The sequence below is a fragment of the Paroedura picta genome, chromosome 4, assembly GCF_049243985.1.
Source record: "Paroedura picta isolate Pp20150507F chromosome 4, Ppicta_v3.0, whole genome shotgun sequence".
Classification (NCBI taxonomy): domain Eukaryota; kingdom Metazoa; phylum Chordata; class Lepidosauria; order Squamata; family Gekkonidae; genus Paroedura; species Paroedura picta.
Window position 1 is genome coordinate 112,544,348 of NC_135372.1, and position 26,310 is coordinate 112,570,657.

At 44.4% G+C, this 26,310-nt stretch overlaps 1 protein-coding gene across 1 annotated transcript in view; it reads left to right on the plus strand.

Annotated features, from left to right (window-relative positions):
* The window catches only part of LMOD1 (leiomodin 1), a 38,231-nt gene extending 12,800 nt beyond the window's left edge, over positions 1-25,431 (plus strand). Inside the window, exons 2-3 of the mRNA XM_077335144.1 lie at positions 15,217-16,725; positions 18,630-25,431. Of these exons, the coding sequence (XP_077191259.1) occupies positions 15,217-16,725; positions 18,630-18,656 (1,536 nt within the window). The 3' untranslated portion in view covers positions 18,657-25,431. The remainder of the gene's footprint in view (positions 1-15,216; positions 16,726-18,629) is intronic.
* The last annotated feature ends 879 nt before the right edge of the window (positions 25,432-26,310 follow it).

Genomic DNA, 26,310 nt, shown 5'->3' on the forward strand with positions numbered 1-26,310 from the left:
CCTTTTAGATTAGATAAGCACAGGACAAAGGTGTGCAGTTCATTGAGCCTTCTTTCCCATAAGGATTCTAGAATTTTGTTCCCATAAGAACAAACTCCTTCCTTAATCTGATACTGCAGTCCTCTTCCTTCACATGTAGTACCCTTCAGGTGCAAAAAGCACCATGCAGTGCACTTATAACATGCATGGTGATAAGCAAGATTGTGAGAAATGAACTTGCCTCTCTCTCCATTCCCCCAGCTGGGCTCACTATTCTCAGACATGTTCCCTTGCAGCATCTGTGCTTAGAGATGGGCTAGAGATGCCCAATTGTTTTGTCAGGCTCTCCTGTGGGATGCAAGGAGAGTTGTTTCCTTACCCGTTCACTCTCTCAGATGACCTTTATCTTCACAGATCAGACTAAAGTAGGAGTTGATGTTCTGTAACATTAGGAATTATGCTTTAGGCTTGCTCATGGGTCAGGGACTCCCCCCCCTTTGAAGTGGCCTTTTACTCCTTCCAACTGTGCATCAGTAGCAATCAGAGATGCCTTTAATAATTGTATATTCTTAGTTCTCTCACCCGCTGATTCAGAGTGAAGACTGTCCATAAGTGACCCCATTTAGCTCATCGGTTCCCTTGAATCTCATAGAAGCAGATATGCAAAGCAAGCAGGGGATTTTGGAGTGGCTACATGTTAGCTTTTCTTGCGCGAAGATAATTTGTATTGGAAAACTTGCAGATGTCGGTATACCCTTATCTCTGTACATGGGACTGTGGCTGCATCCACAAAGAAGTTTATTTTTAACACACTGATGCCCAAATTGCATTGGAGGGGAGGGTCATGCTGTAAGGTGCCTTTCTCATCCCCATAATGCTCTTTCCGACAACTGCTTTGCCACTATCTTTTTTGAAAGACTGCAGGAAATGAAGACAGGAAGTGTGCACTTTCAGCAGCATTTCAAGGAAATCATATCAAGACAGGAAGTGTGCATTTTCAACAGTTCCACCCTCATCGGTCCCATTTTCCCTCAGTCAGCCCCCAACAGATGCCACTTCCTGCTTTAACAAAATCAGGAATTGCTAGAGCACTATAACGACACAACTCTGTAGCACTTACCTTGTGCATGTCTGTGTCTGAAGCCCTGTGTTGGCAGAATGCAGGGTAATGGCAACTGACAAAGGAAAGTGCACAGAAAACTCCCTAGCGAAAGATCTGCAAATACCGCTGGCATGAATGCAAAACAGAGAATCCTAACTGTAGAGTCTTGCCCTCATCTTGAGCATCTCAAGAGACATGTTTGCAGCAGCCTTTATGATACTGTGTTGTTTTAATGGCTTGTTGTTCTTGTAAGCAATCAATATATAATTAAAACAAAGCATTATCACAAGCAGGGCTCTGGAAAGGTAGCATGGAAATCTCCTAAACAAATAAATAATATTTGCCAACACAAATGTGTCAGCTGCCAGCAATCATCTGCCGGTGACAGCAAGTCATTACATCATGCTGCATGTAGATTAGGAAGGAGTCCTGCATTCCCACGGCAATCCCTTCTCTATGTACAGCTTGTTCCAATTTATGTAAGGCCTCTGACTGCTTCCCAGCTGCCAAATCCACCCTGAGTTTGAAAGATCCCAATTCCCAATCACTTCTAGTAACTAAAGCCAGCAGCCAGTAGCCCCCCTGCTCTGCATTTTTGGGGGGTCTAAGTAGGTTTATATCTCCCCCCCACACACACACCTTTCAAACATAGGTTTAATTTGTTCACATTTGGCTTGCTGGAGTCTCAGAACAGGACTTACTCCCTGTTTTCAGGTAATAAAATTTTTCTGCTTAGTTTCTTTTAGTTTCTTTTTAGCTCATTCTTTTCCCAGACAACAAAGTTCTTGGGTTGCTGTTACTAATTGCTGCTATTATTAGCAGCTATTGTTTTATTGTATTAATTGCACTCATAGGCCTCACTAACTCTTGAGCCAGGATGTTGTGGTATGGGGGAAGGGATGGGGGGGGGGTTTAGCCACCAGGCATGCTGGAGTTTTATGGGTTGATTTTATTGAGGGTCTTTGTTACCCACCACAAACCACTTGCTGGAGTGGTGGGTTAAAAATCAAATAATAAATTACATAGGTATGTAATAATTAGCTTCTTCGGGTCATCAGCTTATTAATGAGACTGCATTGGGTTTGGTTAGCTTCACACTCTAATCTAGTTGACCCTGGCTCTTAAAAACATAACTATACCAACATGATAAGAAACATGGCAAATATACCCAATATGCTAATTTCTAAATAGTAGGAGCAAGAAACTACCCAGTAAACTTATGTCAAAGTACTTTCTAGCCCCACATGAGCAATCCCATTTTTTGGCTTTAGGATGAAAATCTGCTATAATCCATCCTCCAAGGACAGGTGCCTTGAAACAATGTATCACATTCCCAAATATATGCCTTGATGAAAACAAACATTGCTTAATAAGGTGTTCTCTACAAAGGGGCAACCCTGCCAGTTGTACTGCAGAAGTGAAAGGATGCAGTCTTGTAGTGCCATCCTATGAGTAAGTGCCACTGAATAAAATAGGGGCTGACTTGTGAGCAGAGCTGCCTAGGACTGTTCCCATCATAGGGATACCAGCAGCTGAGCAACTCACCTTTCTGATCTTTAGAAAAAAATCATTAGTGAAGATGCCAGCATTAGCCTGAATCTATACGTATCCATATCAAGTATGGCCTTGCAAAGCAGTCAGAGAAAACCATGTAAAAGGCCCTTTCTTGTTGAAGAATGTGAAGCATTTAGATTACCAGTGGAATTGTGGTGCTGCTCCTAGTACACAGAAAGCTGTGCAACTATTTTAACTGGTGGTTTTTAAAAACAGGTTCTAACTTCTCTTTGATGGTTGATGGTTGAATAAATGTAAGTCTAGAAAAACTCAGATCTCTAGAAAAGTCGCAAGGGCCTTTAATTCTCTAATCTTGGTCAAAAACAAACAGAAAAATCAGAACAGGTATTTGGACAGGTTGCTGGCAAGATTCAGGACTTCTTACTGTTAGATAGTGGAAAGGAGGAAGAGTATAGATGGTCAGTTTTGCTGGGATCTCTGGTTGTCACTGCTAGCCAATGTCAGTTTGTCAGTGCCCGCGCTGCATTTCATCTTGCCAGAAAGTCCAAAGATATGAGTCACCTGCAGCTTGGGGATTGCTTTGCTAGAACAAAGGCCTTAAAAGGAGACTTCCCACATGAACAAACAAAGTTGGGGAAAACTGGGCAGGCAGCATAGATAAAGTCTGGAACAGGGAATAGAAACTTGTCCAGGAGGGTTACCCCCACATGCACACACACCATGGCTTCAAAATGCCTTTCCTCTGTATACACCCTTGCACATACACCCTGCCAGATATCCCAGCTAGCAAATAGGCAGTTTTCCTAGAAATTAGGTTGGGGTTAGGCTGTGTATCAGTTCTAGGACATGTATTCTGTGGGCTGGATCCAGTAGAAAGAGCTTGAAGTAGTAGATCTTTCCCTGTCTTCCCCTAGCAGCTAACTGTTTGCTCTAAACCTGGGGATCAGGAGAGCTTTGCCCCACAGGATGGGGTGTGTGCCACAGTATTGGAGACTCATAAAAAATGGCTTCTTTCTCCCTTAATCCGCTGATTCAAATGGCGAAGGAGATTCTCTTCCATTACTGCCTGATTCTCTTCCATTACTACCTGATTCTCTTCCATTACTGCTGAGCCCCGAACTGTGGGACATTTTGCTTCCAACTCTTTCACAAATGTCTGAAGAGTTTGGGAGAGAACAGCAGGCAACCAAGGGAAGCTGGGGGAAAGACTTGCTCCACCAATTCCTCTGGCTAGCGTTTTCACTGGATATAACTACATGATTCATATTTTCCATTATTGTGATATTTATATTGTGGTTGCCAACTTCTAGGTGGAGCCAAGAGATCTCTCAGATTACAAATGCTCTGCAGACTACAGAAATCAGAGAGATGGCAGCTTCAGATGGCATCATACTCCATTGAACTCTGTCCTCAAATCTCCATGGATGTCCCAAGCTAGTACGACAAATAGACAAATCAGGCAAAAATGTAGGTAAAGAAACGAAGGAAGTAGAGGCAGGACAAATAGGAACCCAGGTAACTATGATGTGCAATCAGCAGATGACCTCCAGGATATACTGGGAAATGACATCTCTCAGAAGGTTCATATGGGATAGTTTGGCCACCCAGAGACATAGGAAAGGCCATAGAGGACCAGGGCTTGCCTGCTAGCAGAGGACGGTACAGTGAAATTCTGCATTACCTGATTACTGCCTGATTCCTAGAGAAAAGGCATAATCATCAGGCCCATTCCGCACAAGGACCAATGTTGCCAATTGGTTCCTGAAAGCGGAAATGCTATTTTTAATAGTGCAGTTTGGCATTATGCATACCTGCCTTTGTAGTGGAATCCAGTAGCGTTTCAATTGTTTCCCACAGGTTTCCGGTCTCACAAAAATCGCTATCCAGGAAGCGATTTTTTCTGTGCTTTGTCCCGCCCCTGGCCGTCAATCAAACGAACAGCCAATGGACGGCTGTTATCATGCTCCTGAAAAGCCCCTTTCCCTTTAAGAACAGGGTTTTTTTTTAAAAGAAAAACACACGTTGCAACGAATATGCCTTGATTCCTCCTAATGTTGAGACCCATCTAGCTGGCGTGTGAGCTGCCAAGTCATCATTAGCACGCTCCCCTGAGTGAAAAAAAATTCCCCCCCCCCATGCACGGGCGCGATTTTCGGCCGAAAATAAAGGGAACTTGCAAATGGGGCTGTGTTGTGCTTGGTGACTTGAGGGGAGATTTAAAGCAGCTCTGTGGAGGGACTGTAGCCAGAGAAGCCTCGCTGGGTGAATGAAGGCTCGCCGGTTCGTTGCTTTCAGCTCGCTCCGAGAAAAAAAAAATGGCGATCACTTCGCCGGAAGTTCGGAGGAGAGAGCCAGGAGGAGGGACTTGGCTGGAACCGCAACAATGGGAATGCACGGGTCTTTTTTGCTACTGTTGCAGATTATTTGCAAGAGTGTAGCGCTTTTTGGAGGGTGAATCCACTTTTCTGGATTTCCCTTTAAGCACTACAATGAATCGCTTTTTGCAGGACTGTTTCAGGAGTGTGGCAGATTACGTGCGACGTCGTGCATAACTGCAAATTAGTAGCGTTTACAATTTGCAAGCCTTTTGCAACATTGAAGTCGTGCAGAATGGACCTCAGTGTTCCCTCTAATTCCTCCCTCCCGAATAGAACAGTTCCCATCCTGAGTGGAATATAACTGCTGTAATCTTAAAATGGGAACTGCAGGTTCCTGTTTGGCTCCAAATTGCTGTAAGCAAGGCTTCCTGTGTTAATGAGGGGCTGCTCATGTACACAATTTGAGGGGTCACACAGAGCATAATGTATTAAATGAGCTTCATCCCTTTAACTGTTTGGTAGTTTCTGCCTAGGTTCAAGCCAGACAAAATGGCTGAGGAAAAGAACAGCCAGTGGCCAGATACAAAACTTTCTGGTTGCTATAGAGATACAGGCCTAAACTAGGTCTGTCAACAGTGCCTCCAGAGCCCTGTGCAGGCTGCACAACAGCCTCTTTTCAAAGCACGTGTGACCAACACACAAACTAGGATTTAAGGTTTCCATTGTTGTTGTTGGGACTCTGAAGTTGCCAGCATCAGGATCTAATCACCAGGCCTGCTGCATAGTTTTCAGTGATTCCTACCAAGATGGAAGAAAAATTCCATAGCTTTGGAGAGAAAGAATATCTTATGTGGCATTCTATAATGAACTATGTTATTGACAGATTGGTGTTGTTATAACTGAGGCCTTATTAATTCTAAGTCTTGCATACTTTTATTTGTATTTTGCATATTTGTATTTGACTTCATTATGTGTACTGTAGTGTGTTAATTCTATATTGCTGGTAGTGGTGGGAAACCAGATCTCCGCACGTTTTTTCCACACATTACAGAGTGCACAGGATAGGTCTGGGTTCCACACCCTGCATCCTGATGGTGCAACAGTCAGATCTGAGTTGTGGGTGCTCCTCAGTTCCTATGTGCATGGTGCCTGATTTAGAACAGGACTGCAGTGTGCACAGAGAAGGGGCTTCAACCTTCACTCCTGTTTCACTCCTAAAACAGTCTCTGAATGACCCACTCATGGCTATCTTCAACAGGCCACATAGCATCTCACCCCAGACCATTTCAGGTCAGGAAAAAAGTTGAATGGGACCTGAAACTCTTCCAGCAAGTATGTTCCAGTCACAGCTTGGCTACCCATGTGGGGACTTGAGGGGAGCCTGCAACCCAATCTGTTACACAGGACAAGAAACCCAGGCCCATCCTGTGTGTTCCGTGTTATGCAGGCCGGAACATCAGTAGGGTAGAACTCAGGGGTTCACTGACAGATCCCCAGCAAGCCCAGGCAGCAGTTTGTGGTCCAAAGTTTGGGGAGGCTGCGGCTGCATGCAATCTCTGCTCCAGAGTGACAAGTTCTCTGACCAGTGGTGAAAATCTGAGATCAAATAAATGACAACAAAGATTCTGCCAAGCCTGAAAAGCCAGATGCCTCATCTGATCACCCTCAAGTTTGTTCTTAAATAACAATGTTTCTGTATGATTCAGCCAATCAAATTCCTTTTTCGCACCGTCTGAGTGGTTGGCATCCAAGTGTAATTGAATAGCAGTTGACATTTCAGGAACTGTTGACACCTTTGGGGTTGAGAGATGCAGTTGGCACGATTTAGTAAGCTGCTGATAGCTGTGGGATCTTTCTGCAGCTTGGCAGTGACTGATATATGAGTATTACAGGAGTGCATCCATCTCAGCTTGAATCTTGTTGCAGAAGACTGAGTCGCTGTCATGGGCATAGTTTGTGGTCTCTGTTATGTGAGAAATCCTCTCCAGATGGAGAAGAACTGGCTTTTAATAACCTGCTTTTCTCTACCAGATGGAGTCTCAAAGCGGCTTGCAATTGCTTACCCTTCCTCTCCTCACAACAGACAATCTGTGGGAGTGAGAGAGCTCTGGGAGGACTGTGACTGGCCCAAGGTCACCCAGCTGGCTGCATGTGGAGGAGTGAGGAATCAAACCCGGTTCTCTAGATTAGAGACTGCCGCTCTTAACCACTACATAATGCTGGCTCACAAAGCTGATACCTTTTTAATCTGTGACTTTTATGGGGTTTCTAATTATTATTTTTGATGTTTTATATAAGCTGCCTTGAATTCCAAAAGAGAGAAAGGCAAATGTTTAAAATAAAATAAAATTGTAAGGTTATTGTGCTACAGCTATCCATCAATTTGGAATTTTTTTTTTAAGCCCATTGATGACTGGGGAGAAATGGTGTTGACAAGGGCCAAGTCAGTGGAAATGGCACGAATGTGGTAGGAATCTTCAACAATTTACACTTTCCTGACTATAAGGCTTCCAAAGACACTTTAACTGCAACCTTTACAAAACGATCATACCAAATTAGGTTTTGGAAACAGCAAAGCAAAGAGGGGAGAAACATGGAAGAAGGAGGAAAGTTGACATTGTATGGGTGCTCCCAAAAACAGCGGTAAAGAAGACAAAACACCCACATGGAAACAGTCAGCGGCTGGTGATGGAACATGATGGCAACTGAATAACTTCTACATGTCATTTTCTGTAGCAAATTACATGGAAAAATGTCCAGTCTGGAATCATCCTAAACAACTGATTTCAGCCTTGTAGCCTTGGTGACTCACTTGAAGAAGGGAGGCGTCTTTTCTTAAGCTCTGGCTGATAAAAATGCACAAAACAAATGGAGCATGTCACTTCCTTCGTCAAACACCTGCAGTGAGTGTCCAGTTAACTTGAGCAAATCTGTACATCCCTGCCGAGTAACTCTTGCACACAGTCCCCCGTGGGCCCAGATCCAGCAGGCTAGCTGCACCCAAGAGGGGACCAAGAAAGGATCATGTGCCTCAGTGCCCAGATTCCAAACAAGAAGCTCCCAAGTCTCCTTTTCCTTTTAAGGAAACGTCTGAGCGAGACTGATGAGGATTGGTATTGCCACCAAGCAGCAGCAGCAGCAGCTACACGAATGTTCATTTTAGTCTGTTCAGAAGGAACTAACAGCGTTTCAGTTTGCCAAAATATTTGGGTTTAATCAGTGCAGGCACCAGGCTGGTTCTTTTTAAAGAAAGGTCAGGAGGCAAAGTTCACACCAATAGCTGCAAGGCAGGGGGACACCAGAGACACTCTGTACACAGGAGGAATGGGGCTGGTAGGAGAGTCAGGGGTAGGGTCCAGACCCTGAACGGATTCTGGAGTCATCAGAATTTGCACAGTGCAAAGGAGGACAGAAGGACTCTTCACTCTTTCATAGTTGTGCACAACAGGGATGACTCACTTCTGTATCCTCAGAGGGCCACAGTGTTCTCTCATTACTGATAAGGACTGGAACAATCCAACCTCTTGATGTAAGACAAAGCTCTATAGGAAAGAAGGCTTCATTTAACCTTAGGGATTTCACAGTGTTGAAGCACACATGCTTGAATAATATGAATGAGGAGTAAAGGTAGGGGTTGCCTCATTTTGAACAGCTCTACCTTTAAAGAGAAATTTAGTCTGCTGGAATTAACAGGTCATGTTTGTCTATGTGCTGTGAAAGCCTTTGAGTTAACTTTTGCAGATCACGCCCAAGAGCTGGCCATGCTAGATATTTTAGTCAGCAGCCATGCTTGAAAGAACCAGGATGCCTTTCATATAGCAGTACTCAGGTCATTCCATGAGGATTTGTTTGGCCAATCCACAAATGTTGTTAGGTAGAACATAGGTGCAAGGGTGAAGTTGATGTCACAACTCTACCTCATGCATCATTCAATGGGGGAGAATTGCACGACAAAACAGCCCACATTTTTTTAAACCCCAAGTGTTGTTACAGTTTTGCATTATAATACTCAGAGGGACAATCAGATGCGAAAAGATGGCACTGGAAGGTGATTGAGAGCTTATGCCACATGACATTGATTGGCAAGTCAGAAAAGGAAAAAATGGGGGGAAGACCTGACTTCAGGTTCTTTAGCTTCCTCGTGCCACTGAACAAATCTGGGGCAGAACAGGGGGTGAAGCAAGACAAAGGTTCCCCATGCAGACGTGGGAAGAATGGAGGCAACTATCCCCAGACCAAGGTGGCAGTGCAGCATAATGGCTCCCGTCTGGTAGACATCTCTGTATATGAAAGTCTCATTGCCTCTTTACAAATGAAACTATGAGCAAGATTATATTAGTATTCATGACCTTAAATTTAGTAAGAAAAAATAAACGAGTTTCATTGCCCAAACCTGGCTTTCCTTGGTGTAGAATAGTAGTTCCCAAACTATTTTGGCTTGCTGCCCCCTTGGCTCCCAGGCCACATCCCTAGTTCACACGTACACAAACACACACCTCTTTCCTGGTGTTAGTTGCACCGCAAATTCAATTCAAAACACATTATATTGCCTACATTTCTTTCTTTTTTTTATAGAGAATTTTTATTTTATTTTCCAGAGTTAAAAACAGTGAAATACATGCAATCTACATTATTAATACAGAAAGGGAGGGTTATGCTCTTCATTTGATACACTTAGTTCCCCGTTTTAATCCCCTTTGTATTGTTTCCTTAAATAGTTCAGGTAAGGGCCCCATTGTTCTTGAAAGGCCTCTTCTATTCTTCCGTTAACTAATAGTGTCAGTTTGGCCATCTTGGCAAAATCAGCTAGTTTATTCAGCCAGTCTTCTGTCGAGGGTAGTTCTTGCGTTTTCCATTTCTTGGCCAATTCTAGTCTTGCTGCCGTCGCGTAGAAGAAGAAGCTCTGTGTGTGGGTTGGGAGGCACTACGGAAGAACACTTTAGTTCCCCGTTTCAATCTTAAAAACCCTCTTCTCTTCATTTAAGATTATAGGACTGGCTACAATATTATAGACTTTTACCCAAAGCTTATAGAAGCCTACATTTCTTTTTGATTGGTGTACAGTAGCCATAGTTTAGTCTTGAAAAAATATGTCCATTCTTTGTAAAAGTCATTTGTAAAAGCCACTTTGGGTCACAATTGGGGAGGAAAACAGATGGGAAAAGAAAGAGAGAGAGAGAGAGCAAGCAAGCAGTTGAAAACCCCATGGTCAGGAGCAAGCAGGAGAAGTCTTTTCCAGCCTCACAAAGATGGAGACTTTTGGGGAAGGGGCGCCAACGCTGGTTCAAGAAATTCCTGGGGATCTGGAGTGGAGTCTGGGAAGGACAGAGTCCGAGGAGGGGAAAGAGTTCAGCAGGAGCATGATCCCATCCAGCCCACCTTCTGAAGCTAAGCAAGGTTTGTCCTGGTCCACGCTGTGATGGGATCCCACCAAGGAAGTCCAGTTTTTACTATCCCTAAGAAATAATTTGCTCATGCCAAAAAAATTCCTACTTCTACACTACTCTTAAAGTTTCAGGAGACCTGCCCTTGATGCATTTGGACTTCCCATCAAACCAACATAAGATTGAAGGTACATGAAACCCCCTTATGGGTGTACTTGTGCATGCACTTCCTTCATCCCTCCTCACATGGAGTGTAATGAAGGAGTCCTGTTTTTAAACTATTTACCTGTGATTTGCAAGTATGGGTGTATGGGTTAATCAGGGTTAATTTCCCCCTCATGTGAGACTTTTAAATGAAAGTTTAATCCAGGTTTAGAATCCTCAAATTCTTCTAGTAGTCAATTGAATGTTACATAAAAACCTGCAGTTTAAATCTGCAGGGTTTTATGTCAAGCATACAGGAGTGTAATATTGAATTGACCACTAGGGGAAGCAAAACATGTGAAGAAAAGGGGGGAAACCCTGAAGCAATAGGCACAAACAACTGCGGGAAAGGGGGATGCAGAAGAACCCCTACTTTGTAAAAGAAAAGCTCATTCACATTTAACTGCATGTCTGTGTACTTATGTCATGAGTAACTAGAATAAGTATCAATCCAGGGTTCCTTCCACATACTCCTTGTAAGGACAGAAGGAGAGTTGTGTGCTTGTAAGCATAGGAACAAGCCAGGTTTGTGCATATTCTGGCTGAATACATCTATGTATCTGGTCACCCTACTTCCATAAAAGGAAACCTTTTATTTCTTTTTTTTTTTGGCCTGGTTGGGACTATCCCCATGATAGGGCTAGAAGAAAAGCAGCAAGAGCCCCTGGCAAATTAGCAAGGTAATGGATGTTCCAAAATATTGGCGGGATGTTGCTGGAGCTGATAAATACTCAAAGGCATGACCATGATGGCCAAGCATCACTGAATGTACCTGGAAACAACTGGTGATCATGGGCAGCAGCTGGAAAACAGGTTACATAAGCTTGATCTTAAGAAACAGTTTGCAGAAAATGGAGCTGCTCAGCTGATGAGGAAGGCAGTTAGGCTGACAGATTTTCCTCTGCAAAAAATGAACCTTTCTATCAGGGCCACACATTTCTTCATTAGAATTGTCAACAGGCCTGGATAAAATTATCCTGACCTTTTAATTGAGGCTTAGTGGGTTGTCATTTATTTCCACATTCAAGTGTCAACTTCTGCACATTAAGCCTGTGAAAACGCTAGAGGGCGTCACCCCAAGGGTCAGACATGACTCAGTGCTTGCACAGGGGATACCTTTACCTTTACCTTTAAGGAGACAGGACATTTTCCTCCGGGCCAGGTGGCAACCCTCCTTCTCTCATGAGAGCGGGGGAGGAGGGGGAGGGAACCTAGGCTGTCCCAGCCCTGCTAAGAGGCTGTTTCTGTTTGCACTCTTTGCTACCCATCCATTTCCCACCTGCATGTTATAGGAACTAAAGATTGGTGTCCAGATGCTCGGAATCCAGCAAGCTGGTCCAGCAGCATTTCACCCTCTGCACTCAGATCTTGTGCTATCTCATCAGCGCGGGGGGGGGGGGGGGGGGCAAGGACAGATTGGTTAGAGTGCTGTTTTTTCCTCTCTGCTTCTACTTCTGCCATCCTTTGACTCAACCGGGGCTCCCATTCCCACAAGCTGTGGGTTGGAAATTCCTGGAGGTTTGGTGGAGCCTTGGGAGGAAGGGAAGGACTTCAGTGGAGGATAAAGCCATGGAGTCCACCCTCCAAAGCAGCCATTTCCTCCAGGGAAACTGGTCTCTATAGTCTGGAGATCAAGGGTAAAACTGGAAGATTACCGGGCTCCACCTAAAAGCTGGCAATCCTGGAACCTCGGTCTGTGCTCAGAGGCAGACAGGAGAACCACCCTTGTACCAATGAGCCGTGTGGCAGCAGAGCACCTTCACTCCTAGCTTCTCTTCCTCCCACTTTCACATCCAAAATAAGGAGACATGGATCATATCCATGGCTTGTTGTTGTTGTTTTGTAAAAGGCTGGTTTCCGGGAAAGCCAGAATCACAAAGTGTTAAAATCTTTGGGGGGTTGGAATGCTCCTGCATTTCTGCTTTCTGCTGCTCTTATCCAGCAGCAAATAAATTCCTAGACCCATTGGATGTTGCATCAGCCTACATGAATTCCAGAACTAGAAAAGCAGGTCTTGATGTTTAGAACTAGTAATCTCTTAACTAAATAAAAAGATCCTTGATTTCCAAAAATGGAGTCTGTTTATTTCCACATGTAAGCAATTTCTTAAGGCAAACCCCTTCTTAAAAGCAGGAGCTCGGCTTTCTTAAAACCATGTAAAATACTGCTTTTTTTGCAAATGTCCTTTAGTTAGATGGAAATGGAGAGCCAAATGATTTCTGATCCAGCAGTCTCTGGATCCCGGGCCAAATCCAAAGGGCAAATTTGTTGGTTTGGTTCAAGCTGGCTATGGCTCCAGTGCAATGGAATGGATAGAGAGACTGGGAAACCCAGGTTCAAATCCCTACTCGACCATGAAAGGCTTCTTGAATGTTAACCAGCCATGCCCTCCTCCCTCATATAATTGTCCTGAGTATAAAATGGATGAGAAGAAGTAAGCTGCTTTGGATCCTCACAGGTGAGGAGGGGGGTAGAAATTAAATAAATTTAATTTTTATTTAATTAGATTTTTACACTGCCCTTTGCCTACAGCCCATGAACAATGCACAATGGCCAGCTATTTGAAAACCAAATTGCTTGGGTTTTGCCCAGTGCAAAATTAAGTTTCAGCTCCTTCAAGTATTTATTTTTAGAAGAGACTTACCATATCTTTTGAGAGAACAGAAGTAATTTTGTTTTGTCCCTATTCCCATGAAAATGATTCCCCCTGCTCTATGAGGGACATGGTGCACAGGTACACTACAGCTATGACAGTAGTCCTAAGTAGGTCTACTCAGAATCCTACTTGGGTTTATTTAATCAGGCTTACTCCCAGGAAAACATTCTTGGGATTGCATTATAAGCAAGTTCTAGTGAAATCTTATTAGCAAGTTCAATTAGCAAGTTCTAGTGAAATCTTCGGGTTGCCAGTCTCCAGGTGGTGGCTAGAGATCTTGCAGACTTACAGCTGGCCTCCAAGTTCCCCTGGTGAAAATGGCTGGTGTACCCCACTGAGGTCTCTCCCCTCTCCAAGCCCCACCCTCCCCAGGCTTCACTCCCCCTCCCCCAAAAAAGTTTCCCCACTCAGAGCTGGCAACACAACAAATCTAAGCATTGTTGATTTCAATATGAGATAGTTACTGATGGACTTCAATCTCCCATTGCACCGATAGGACTTGAGAATCTGTTTTACTTTAGATCACGGCTGATAATCATGCTAAATTATAAATTGGCACCCTTTATAATAAAATGTCTGGGCTCTTTGCCAGGAAAAAAAGCAGAAACGGTCCACTGACAAATAAGGAATGGGGTGGCAAGTACTTGGAAGGTTATGCCTGGTTACTTGGAAGTAAGGCCAGCTATTTTCAGCGAAGCTGACTCCCAGAAAAGTGCACAGGGCTTTTAAAAAGTAGATGGGACAGAGAGAGAAAAGGACTCCCAGGGTTGAATTGATCCCTGATGTCTGGAGATCAGTGATAATTCTGGGAAATCTCCAGGCCCCACTTAGAAGTTAGCTGAAAATGGCAGTTCAATAAACAAATTTATTCCAACATTTACAAAGTCTCGTAATATGGTGTGATTCACTCAGAGACCATATATGAAATCAAAATCCAAATTTAATCAGCCAGAACGGGTACCTAAAATAGAAACATTCGACCGTTTGGCTATCAAAAAAGTAATCTGTTTTTGTTTATAATTGTTCCAATTTATTGAAAAAAATATATAACTTCAATAATTAATATTCAGTAGATATTATCTTCATATCTGTGATGTTATAGGCATGAAAACATAAATCAAACTAAAACAGGTTCCGGATAAACATAATTTTTCTCAATAGTCCATTCTCAATGTTTCCTTCTTCCTCAGTGGTTTTATTTTTAAATGAGTCGTGTCTCAATGTCATCAAGTATTTCATATAAACAGTCCCTCAGGCTCAGTGTTTCATGGAGGTCTCTTAACTGCTCTATGGCTGTGAAAAAACCCTTCCTCAATGGCTGTATTCTGTTAATTAAAAAATTATATCAGTCTCCACATTCATGTTATCATGTACAGTACAAATATATTTATAGCATGAATATCCCCCTACCTTTCATTAAATGTATTATTGGTTGGTTCCAAATTCCACTACAAATTGTAGCACTTCGGGCTGCTGCGGACATCCAGCAACATTGCCAGATGTGCGGAATTGCCCCTTGTGTTTTCAGCTTGCTTCTCGTTTGGATCAACAGTCTCTCTTCAGCCCCGCTTAGAAGTTGGCAGCCCTAAGGAAGAGGCACAAAACCCAAGTGGAATCTAATTCCCTTGATGGTCCAGCCACACACTTTTGTTTCCTAGGGAACAACACAAGGACTTCGCATCATGTGTGCAATGAGAGTGTTGTGCCTCACAGATACATACCTGCTCTTTTGTGTTTGTGTCTAAAGCAGGCAGGTGGACCTCCCCACACACACAGACATACTGCACCTTCACTCTATGACCTCCCTTGTGAAACTTAGTAAGTAATATTATATTTACCATAAAGTAAACAGCAGCTCAATGAGTTCTAGCCAAGGAGTTAAAGAACTAGCAGTTAGGTTACCATTTACCATAATCTACTCGTACCTCTGATGTTCATTAACCACTGTCATTTTTATCTGGTACACCTGGCAAACATAACTCCAACCAGGATCAAGTAGAGGTCTGCTGCATTGTCAATGCACCCTTATCTTATAGATACTTCTTTTCTTTTTGCTAGGAAGAGAAGCCAGTGGAGAAGAAGAAAGAAGGAAAGATTCTTGAAGAAAAACAGAAGGATTTTCATGGCAAAGATCTGAGAAGAAACCAATCGTCTGACCTAGCAAAAGACTGTAAAAAAGAAGAAAATGTCCAGAAGGCAAATCAAAAAGCAAAGGATGAAACAGATAGCACTAAGAGAACTGGACAGGTCAAAGAAGAGAAGTCCTCCAAGGAGGAAAAGAATGTCTCAAAGGAGAAAAACAAAACAGAGGACAAAAGTACAACTGCCAAAGTGAGAGGGGAAGAAAAGAATACAATGCCCAAAAACAAACTAGCTGAAAACAAAGGAAAAGAGGAAAAGGCAGCTGATTTGAAGAAGGGCACTGAGAAGACAGAAGACAAAAAAGGAACAGGGAGAGAAGGAGATAAAAGCTCAACTTTAAAGCAAGGTTCAAAGTCTGGAAGTGAAGAGAAAACACCCAGCAAAGGCGCCTCAGAGAAGAAAAGCTCTAAACCAAGTGAGGAGAAATTGCCGAGAGACGGCAAAATCACCTCAAATGGAAAGAGCTCCAAACAAGAGCAAGAGACCATAAAAGAGGTGACTCCTGATGGCAGCTCCCCTACATCTATGGAGACGTCTTCCAGCCAGAACAAGGAAGAGGAAGCCACCAGTATCTTCGATGAGCCATTGGAAAAGGTCAAGAATAATGACCCAGAGATGATAGAGATTAACGTCAATAACTCCGACTGCATCAACAATGAAATCCTGGTGCGATTTGCCGAAGCCTTAGAATTCAACACTGTGGTCAAGGTCTTTGCGTTGGCCAACACCCGGGCTGATGATCATGTTGCCTTTGCCATAGCCATAATGCTGAAGTCAAACAAGACTCTGACCAGCATAAATCTAGACTCTAACCACATAACAGGCAAAGGGATCCTGGCGATCTTCCGCGCACTGCTGCAGAACAATGCCCTCACAGAGCTCCGCTTTCACAACCAGAGGCACATTTGCGGAGGGAAAACTGAGATGGAGATAGCCAAGCTGCTGAAAGAAAATACCACCCTGCTGAAGCTGGGCTACCACTTCGAGCTAGCAGGACCCCGCATGACCGTCACCAACCTCCTGAGCAGGAACATGGACAAGCAACGACAGAAACGCATGCAGGAGCAGAAGCAGGCACAGGCTCAGGAAAAGGGGGAGAAGAAGGATTTCCTCGAAGTGCCGAAGGCCGCGGGCCTGCCAGCTGGCTCACCTAAGGCTTCTCCAAAGCCATCCCCTAAAACGTCCCCCTGGTCTTCTCCCAAACCTTCTCCTAAGAAAGCAGGAGCCCCAGATGCGCCTCCCCCACCCCCACCCCCTCTGGCCCCTCCCCTGGCCCCTCCCCTGATCAATGAAAATTTGAGGAATTCTCTTTCCCCAGCAACTCAGAGGAAGATGGTAGAAAAAGCTCTTCCACCACAGGAGAAGAACTCTCGGGATCAGCTTCTGGCTGCCATTCGTTCCAGCAACCTCAAACAGCTGAAGAAGGCAAGCAAATGGAGAACGTGGAGGAGGCTGTTACCAACAGGGTGAAGCCTGTGGAGAGGCTGCTCAGGGATCATGGATAGGAATAGGAATATGCGCCAAGGATCTTCTTTGGTGTAGTAGTGTAGTGATTAAGAGCAGTAGCATCTAATCTGAAGAACTGAGTTTGATTCCTCACTCCTCCACATGAAGCCAGCTGGGTGACCTTGGGCCAGTTACAATTCTCTTAGAGCTCTCTCATCCCCACCTCCCTGAAATCCCCACTTCCATCACAATCTGTTGTGGGGAGAAGGGAAGGCGATTGTCAGCCACTTTGAGACTCCCCCAGGTAGTAAAAAGCAGGGAGAACAGCTTACAATCACCTGCCCTTCCTTCCCCACACCTGTGAGGTAAATGAGGCTGGGAAAGCTCTGAGAGAGCTGTGACTTGCCCAGGGTCACCCATCTGGCTGCATATAGAGGAGTGGAGAATCAAACTTGGCTCTCCAGATTAGAGGCCACCTCTTTTAACCACCATACCTCATTAACATATCCTTCACGCATTATGATATATGTGCTCTGTACACATAGAATCATAGAATCATAGAGTTGGAAGGGATCTCATGGGTCATCTAGTCCAGCCCCCTGCACTATGCAGGACACTCACATCCCAATCACTCATCTACTGTAACCTGCCACCCCTTTGCCTGCACAGAATCAGCCTCTCCATCAGATGGCTATCTAGCCACTGTTTAAAAATTTCCAAAGATGGAGAACCCACCACCTCCTGAGGAAGCCTGTTCCACTGAGAAACCGCTCTAACTGTCAGGATGTTTAGATGGAATTTCTTTTGAATTAATTTCATCCCATTCGTTCTGGTCTGTCCCTCTGGGGCAAGAGAGAACAACTCTGCTCCATCCTCTATATGGCACCCTTTTAAATACTTGAAGATGGTTATCAGATTGTTCCAGCCACCTCAAACATAGCCTTGGCTTCCATCCTTTTGTTCTGCAGATGCTTTTCTCCTGGCACTGCATAGGCAGTTCTCTGCATCAGGTTGCATTCAGGGTGCTAGGCACTTTGGGCTCCTTGAAAAACATTAGTCTAGCCCAGGGATTCCCAACCAGGGCTCCCTGAAGCTCTGAGGCTCCGTGAGAGCTTCTCGGGGGCTCCCCAGCCTTTCCCCTATATCCTGCCCTAGTGGACTTGGCCACAAGCTATTCCTGGCCTTGCCCTGAAAGCAGGGAATCAACCGCTTCCATTGACCAGGGGGTGGCATTCTCACATGGCTGCTCCACCTGGGAAAGGGAGCAAAACCTGGATGCCTATTCCTCCCTCAAACTGCCTCCTTTCTCCCCCCCCCCCTTTCCATTTAGCATGGGTGTAGCATGGAGGTGTGGCCAGCTGACATAACTTCCGGGCTGGTTGCAGGGCTCCTCAAAGCTCTAAAATACTTCAAGGGTTCCTCCACAGTCAAATGGTTGAAAAAGACTGGTCTAGTCAATGTGGAAGAGCCCAGGACCAGAGGAAGCATATTTTGTGACAGCAGACTGCTTTCATAGTGTGCTCAAAGAAAAGGGAATGGATCCAAGGAATTGTTTCCTTCATGTAGATTTATATAGGAAACAATGCATTCAAAAATATATCATGAAAGGTGGGAGGGATTAATAATAATCCATCAGTTGGCGTCCTAAAATATATTCATAGCAGTCCATGTGCTGCATATTTTTCCTTTCCAAAAGATCAATGTAAGGAGACTGTATACAAAACACCAAGACCGCAACATACAAAGTGCATTATAATTTATGAAGAATAAAGCAATGTTAACTTCCTAAGCTCTTAATGCAAATAATTTTCAAGCAAGTCTTACGTGGTCATCCTCCTTGATTTCAGACCTTGTACTAACAAGCACACTTTTTATCTTGGCAGGTGGAGGTTCCCAAATTGCTGCAGTAGCAGATGGAATCTAGACTTCCAGGAAGGGGGAGATTTCCAAGGCTGAAGCACCATGTTTGTCTCTCAGGTGACTGTTTACATGAAAAAGACGCAGCAGGAACAGTGGCCAGTCCTGCACCAGTTTCAGAAGACCAGTGTTCCCTGTGGGATTACATTGGAGGGGATGGACTGGGCGGGCTGCAGAGGAGGCCTGGCTGTCAGGAAGAAGTGATATTTATTCTCTGAACTTCTAAACTCAGAAACTCTGCTCCAAGGAGGGGATTTGCAGAAGGTCATATATCTGGTCTGTTTGTCCAGTTTTTCCTCAAGAGAATTTACAAAGTAAAGTGGCAGATATAGTCTTGAGAGAATCTGTATTCAGAGCAGCCCTGCTTGTCCTTCCAATTGCCAGGCAACAACACTGCAACTGTCTGCCACTAAGAAACGCAAGAACAAAACCACACTAAAGCAGCATCACTAGGAGAAAGCAACTGGGCCCTACTTCTGCACAAGAGGACACCCAAGGAGGAGTACCAGAAGTTGCTACTAGAGCCAACTGGCAGCACTGTTGTCATTCTGAGGAGGATGAGGGAGAAATCACTGGGCCAAATCCAACTGTCTATTATTTCTGTGATCTCTAGGGTTCTCTTCCTCTGGTGGTGTAAAAGATAGATGTATGTGCAACAGGATTTCTCTAGCCTCCACAGGAGTTGTAAAGAACTCTGTATATGTTTGTCTGTACAGTGTGTTAAGGACTATTTGTGGCATCAAGACCCTAGCAGTCAGTATGTGAGTAGGCAATGGAAGAGAACAGATTCCGAATCTGGGGCTACGTTGTGACAGCACTTTGGACATGAGCAGTATCTTCCAAAGTAGTTTGGGATTTGGGGATCCAGTAACTTGACGGGCCTGATGTGAAAGAAGAAACAAGCTAAGGTTGGCCACTTGTAGGAGTTGGTAGGAAAGGCAAAGCCTTGAACCACACTAAAAAAATTTAATGTGGTAACCCAGAGCTCAGGTCAAACACTGTCAACATCTTATTGATCATTCATTCAAGCACCTGGGTTCTAGAGATGTCTTGGAGGATATGAATATATGATTCCTGCACTTGAGGACCCTTCCTGTGCCAATTTCTCTTTTTAATTATTAAAACGTAAGGAACTCCCCAAATAAGTGGCATTCAGAGCCTGTAGATCGCCATCTCCTATACCATGGACCAGAATCCATGATATTTTGTCTCTGAAGATTTTAGGTTCTCCAACCAAACTGAGTGCCAACACCGCTTGCCTTGTTTCCTTGCCCATTTTAAGCATGTAAGGCTCAGTTCATCCATTACCTTTGCAGCATGGTTGCCACAAAACGCTCCTTTGAGGTTGGCTGTCATGTCACTTTGGGAATACATGGAAGTTCTGCATCACATGGGTAGCCTGATCACATTCTACACCAGCATCATCAGCCCGGTTGGAGGGAAGTTTCACTGGTGACAGAAGCACCCAGGTAATTCAAACTACCCATGGGATGTGGAGCATCCATATACTACTTACTGATTTAGCATTTGAGATCAGCACAGGGGAGGAGTTTTGCTGTGACAAACTTGTCATGAGGGTGATGTGTAAAGTGGGTCTGAGAAAGGAAAAGTAACAATTAGGTTTGGATCAGACCCCCTTGTTGCTGCCTGATGGGTGGGAATTGCTGGGGGGGGGGTTCTGTCTCAAGACCAAGAAGTTTGTCCTTTGGCTGAACAACATTAAGTTGCATGAGCACTCAGCTTGAAAAGGGCATGAGGCATACAGACCGCTGCGTTTCACAGGAAGAAAAACATGTGAAAGGGGCTCAGCTATAATTTATCAGAGATGTGTTATAATTACTCATAAGCCATTTCCTCACAAGGGCAGTTTGGGCACAAGCCACTTCAGCTGGAACTCTTGGATGGAACCTGTTTCATGCTCTTGGCAGTCAGTCCAAGTGGTGTAGCTTAACTAGTTTGTGACTCAGGCTGTGCATTAAAAAAAAACCCTATAATTTGTATAAGAGTTTAATATATAGAAAAATCAAATATCACTCTTCCTGGGGCAGAATTTTATTTATCCCACAATCTGCTAAAGCATGTCTACACTGTGATAATGCCAAGTGGTGCACATCCAAGTTGATCTATTATTTATAGCGGCCCCACTCAGGAACCCCCAAATAATGGCTCCTCTGCAGCATGTTGCTTGTGTCCACCTTTCCATGAAGGGTGCGTGAAGCAAGCATGAGAGAGCACCCACAGAGGCCCTGCGTGGCTTTCTTCCATGGTTCAAATTATGGCAAGTGGAATCCTGTTTGCAAAACACTGAAGAGAAAGTAGGTTTATGCATTGCCTCAGAGAAAATCATGTTCCTTCTCTTAAAAGCAGGATATGGAGCAATCCCTGCTTGCAAAACAATTCTGTCTTACCTGTCTAGGACATTAGGGGAAGAAATAAGAGACAAATCACTTGAGCTCATGTGCAGAAGTTGCTGCAGGTTTCAGCTCTAACTCATGAATGTCAGTCCTCTTCATGATATGTACAAATTCACTCACAGCTTCTTTAATAAAGCTCACACAATGCTGCTGATGGTGACTAGCGGAACATTTTGAAGCTGGGGGCGGTGAATATATTTAGACACTGCAGATGCGTAACAGAAATGAAGCAGCATTTGACAACTGTGACAGGATGGGGCAGCCTGGGCTGAATCTGCACTTACTTTGTTTATACCGTTGTGGATCCTGCTGAATCCAGATCGATTTGAACTCGGGTCTTCCTCCCCCCCCCCCCATTGAAACAGAAAAGTGTTCTGCACATGCTTAGGGAAGCTCAGAAGGGGAGGGGGGAGCCAAGCACAGCAGGAGCCTTTCTTTCCTTTCTTGAACAAGGGGGGGGGGGGATTGGAGACAGCAGAGGAGGGTGAAAAAAAACAAGAGGCAAATCTCTACTGAGAGAAGTTTAGGCTTCTGGAGCTTCTGCTGAGAAAAATTAGGGCTTCCCCTTTAAAGCCTGGAAATCAGGAACTGACGCCCAGGCCAATTAGGGCTTCTCTACCATGGATTTCTGGAACAAATTCGAAACAGGCAGAGCTCCACATGCTTTCTCATGCTTTCTCAATCCGATTCTTCAAATATTGAGGGTTATATCCACTCTAGGATATTGCAGGATAAAGGTAGAGTCACTCCGGATCAATCATGCTTGTTGAAGAGGGAAAATTTAAATCGGACAAAATCAAAATGGAAATCGCATTCAGTGGAGATGGCAGGGACTGAATCAACCTGGGATTGGAATAAAAGCTCAGTGCAGATTCAGCCCTGGATCTATGTCACTGGAAGGCTGCAGGGATGCACTTGGCCCTCCTCATTGCAGCCTAGGGTTGCCAGCCCCTTGGAAGTGGCTGGAGATCTCCCAGAATGCCAACTCATCTCCAGATGTCAAGGGATCAGTTCCCCTGGAGAAAATGGCTGCTGTGGAATGTCAAATCTATGGCATTATACCACACTAAAGTGTGTCCCATTCCCAAATCCTGCCCTCCACAGACTCTATCTTCAAATCTCCAGGTATTTTTCAAAAGGGAGCTAGCAGCTCTCTCACAGCTAACTTTCAAACAGCCCTGTGAATAAATTCATGGTCGTTGCCATTTCAGAGGTGGGTAACTGAAGTTGAGAAACAATTACTTGCCCACGGTGCTGGTGAAGCCTACTATCTGCCTTCAGATCTCCATCCAGTGGCTGACACTGGCTCTAACAGCTGAGCAGCAAAGTGGAAATCTGACTCCTCTTGACACCAACTAGGGGATGGCAGAAACTTAAGAGTCGCGGCTGGGATGGGATGTTTCTGTTTGTGTACAAACACAAGCCCACCATGCAGTCTCGAGTGTGCTGGGAGTGGGGCCAGCTGAGAGACCTTCTCCTTTCTGCCTCTGCCAGCACAGTGGGTTGCGTGCCAACTCTGTGAGAAGTCAATCATTGCTGAAGGTCTGGCTGACTCTGAACTGCTGCTTCTCAGGGTCCAGAGAAATGTCTATATTTGGGCATTTTGCATAGACTAGCTCAAGCAAACCTCATTCCTTTGCTCTTCCTAAGAGTGGGAACCCTTCCAGCTGCCCAGAACAGCAGAGAAGAGAAAACAAAGCCCAGCTCACTGCAGCCTCTCCCTAGGCCATGCCCCAAGCTGCAGCAGTTCTCCTCTGTGGGCCTGATGCTCCTTTGCACCAACGGTCCCTTGCCCTCCTCGGCCCTCACAACTATCCTCTGTGCTGCTTTGACTTGTACCCTGCATGTGGCGGATAAAAACAAAACAGGGGGGCAAATGCCTCTTGACAATGTGAGGAAAGAAATATTTCACCAAATCTGTTTTTGCAACCCTGTAAGTGGGAGATGAAGTTCAAAAGCTTGATTTTCTAACAGTAAAGAACAATTTTTGTCTGCAAATGCTCAGATCAGAAATGCAAATATAATTGTGTTGCACAAAATTTACCCTTGCCTACTACAATTTCTAAAACATCAAGGCAAAAGCTGTGATTTCAACATGAAAATGGGAACTGTCCCAGCAAAACAGATGCAGCCTGGGAGGGTGTCCTCATGTTAGATCCTGATTTAGTTCTCAACATCCATTCATACTGAGACTGACTATTAAACTTCATGAAAATTATGCAAAGGATCATCATACGCGTGAGATATCGGATTTCATTTGTGCATTAGATTTCATGCTTTAAAGTGGGCATGCTTCTTTGATGTTGTGCCAGTGGTCCACTGTTTGTGGAGGCTGCATTAGAGGAATGGCATTTCAGTCTCAAAGGGTTTTAAAAGGGGAGCCAGTGGGGGTCACCAACACCTATTTTTCTGCATATCTATAGGACATGCAAAAGAGCCTCTTGTAGCGCAGAGTGGCATGGCAGCAGACATGCAATCTGAAGCTCTGCGTATGAGGCTGGGAGTTCAATCCCAGCAGCCGGCTCAAGGTTGACTCAGCCTTCCATCCTTCTGAGATTGGTAAATTGAGTACCCAGCTTGCTGGGGGGTAAACGGTAATGACTGGGGAAGGAACTGGCAAACCACCCCGTATTGAGTCTGCCATGAAAATGCTAGAGGGCGTCACTCCAAGGGTCAGACATGACCCGGTGCTTGCACAGGGGATACCTTTACCTTTTACCTTTATAGGAAATGCAATGTCAGTCACTGCAAGTCAGGCAAGCACTTTGTGCATCCATGTATTATTTATTTGTAAAATATATCTTTTGCACTTTGCACAAAGATGCTTCCAATAATAGTAAAAACACCCAATAACAGTATAAAGCAATAGCAATCAACAACCAAGGAGAAAATACAGCCCCGCCATGGAAACAACAGTTCCCCCAACACACTTTAAGAACATTAATCATAGTATCATTAAACTGCAAAAACTGACACAATACACCTAGCAACAACCAACTCCAGAACAGTGCAACTTTAGCTACAACAGAGTTGCATGATAATATGATTGAACATCCACAGTCACACTGAAATAAAGCAGTCCTGCACTGTTTTCTGAACCTTGTGAAAGAAAAGGCCCTACTTTCCTCTTCTGGGAGGCTCTAGATCTCTTTTAGGTTGCTTGTACCTTTCGAAGGGCCTCCCACAAGAGGTGCCAGGCCAATCTAGGTTGGTGGACAGACCCAGGAAGAGGTGGTCCTTTCAAAACATAGTTCCAAGTTAAAGCTTAAGACCAACACCTTACATCTTGGCAGGAAAAAAAATGTAGCCAACTGTTTTAAAACTGATTTTCTATAGTATTTTATGTTTGTATGAGTCAAATGCTGTTTGAAGCTTCCAAGCTATCTTCAAGGGGATTTCCATGTAGAACGTGACACAGTAGCTCAGTTTTGGAGGTTACAGAAGCCTCAGTCTATGTAACTAGGTGAGCAAAGTCAGGAAAAAAAATAGCTGTTGAATCAAAGCAAATTATAACAATAATTCCTGGCAGTGGAACCAATCTGTTTTGCAAGAGCAAGTCCAGAAGCACAGCCTGTTTTTCATGATCAGACAGAATCAACAATCTTTTCTGGCCTAGTTAGATAAACTGAATGATGAGTAAACATATTCAGACATGAAACAAGTTGGGGGAGATGCCACAAAGAATCCACAATCTCTCTCTGACCCATCCTCAGATAGATGAGGGTGCCACAGGGCAACAGGAAGCATGGATGCTACCTGCTTGAGAAAACGGTCCCTGGAGGCAGCCACTATAGTTACTCCCAAATGAAATTATTTGTGTGTCCCCCCCATATTTAATTTGTCATAAAACCCACTGTGATCACACCACTTCTGGTTTGAAGGGACAACTTCTCCTGGTACTTTGTGCCTTAATGCACAGCATGAGAAAGTCATCTAACACAATCCCTCCCCATCCTCACTCAAGATGCACCTTTCCTTTGACAACAATGAATGAAGGAAACCCACTCATTCCAACATCAAGGCTCTGGAGTTTCCTCATCTTTCTTTAGCAAGCACTAGGGGTCTTTAGTACCCATTGATATTTGTGAGGTTGAATCATATTTTCCCAGGAAACCACAGGAAGAGCAATTGCTCTTTGTGCTCATCCGCTAGTATTGCTTTGGACCATTTATTTTGTGGACTGCATCTTAAATTCCCTAGCCAACCTGTAAGAAAGGCTGGCTGCCTTTTATCTGTCACTATTATCATAACTCACAGATTTCAATTGTTATACAAATGTAGACATGTTATAAATTCTTCCCTCACTGGGGAAAAAGTGTCTTTATATAACAAATAATAAAATGGTGGAATTAACTGCTAGAGGATGTAGTGATTGCCACAAGCATAGATAGCTTTAAAAGGGGATTCGACAGATTCATGGAGGAGGGGTCCATCTGTGGCTTCTTGCCATGGTGTCTGAAGGGAAGCTCCCTATCTAGACTCAGCAAACCTTCTAAACTTTAGTGCTAGGAAACAACATCAGGTCTTTCCCTCATCAAGGAGCAAGAAACAACATCTTTCGCTCATCAAGGAGCAACCACCACCTTCCCATTTACTCTGAGCCTGGGGGGAGAGGGTTTTAGGGGGCATAGTTTCCAACTGGCCTCTTTAAATGCCTACTCCTTGGGGGCAACTGCTAGTCTCACTCACTGCAGCAAGAAGGGTAGGAAACAGGTATCAAGGGATCCATGCCATAACTTGTGGTTTCTATGGCCAGGGAAAGTGCAGGATTCTATGCCCCTCGCAGGAGTCAGCCCCAGGACATTCAAAATGATGGTGGGTCTTTAAGGAGATTCCTGCTGAAATTCTCTCTTGCTGTTCAGATGGACTTCTTCTGCTTCCTGCTGGTGGGTACTGCTGGAGAGCCAGCTTGGCATAGTGGTTAGGTGCACCGACTTCTAATCTGGAGAGCTGGGTTTGATTCCCCACTCCTCCACAGGCAGCCAGCTGGGTGACCTTGGGCTCGCCATGGCATTGATAAAGCTATTCTGACCAAGTGGTAATATCAGGGCTCTCTCAGCCTCCTCACCTCTGTTGTGGGGAGAGGAAAGGGAAGGTGAATGTAAGCTACTTTGAGATTCCTTCTGGTAGAGAAAAGTGACATATAAGAACCAACTCTTCTTCTTCTCTTTCCACATAAGCAGGATTCAGCGCCTTAAAGTGTTTTACTGTGTTGGACTGTAAGCACAGAGAC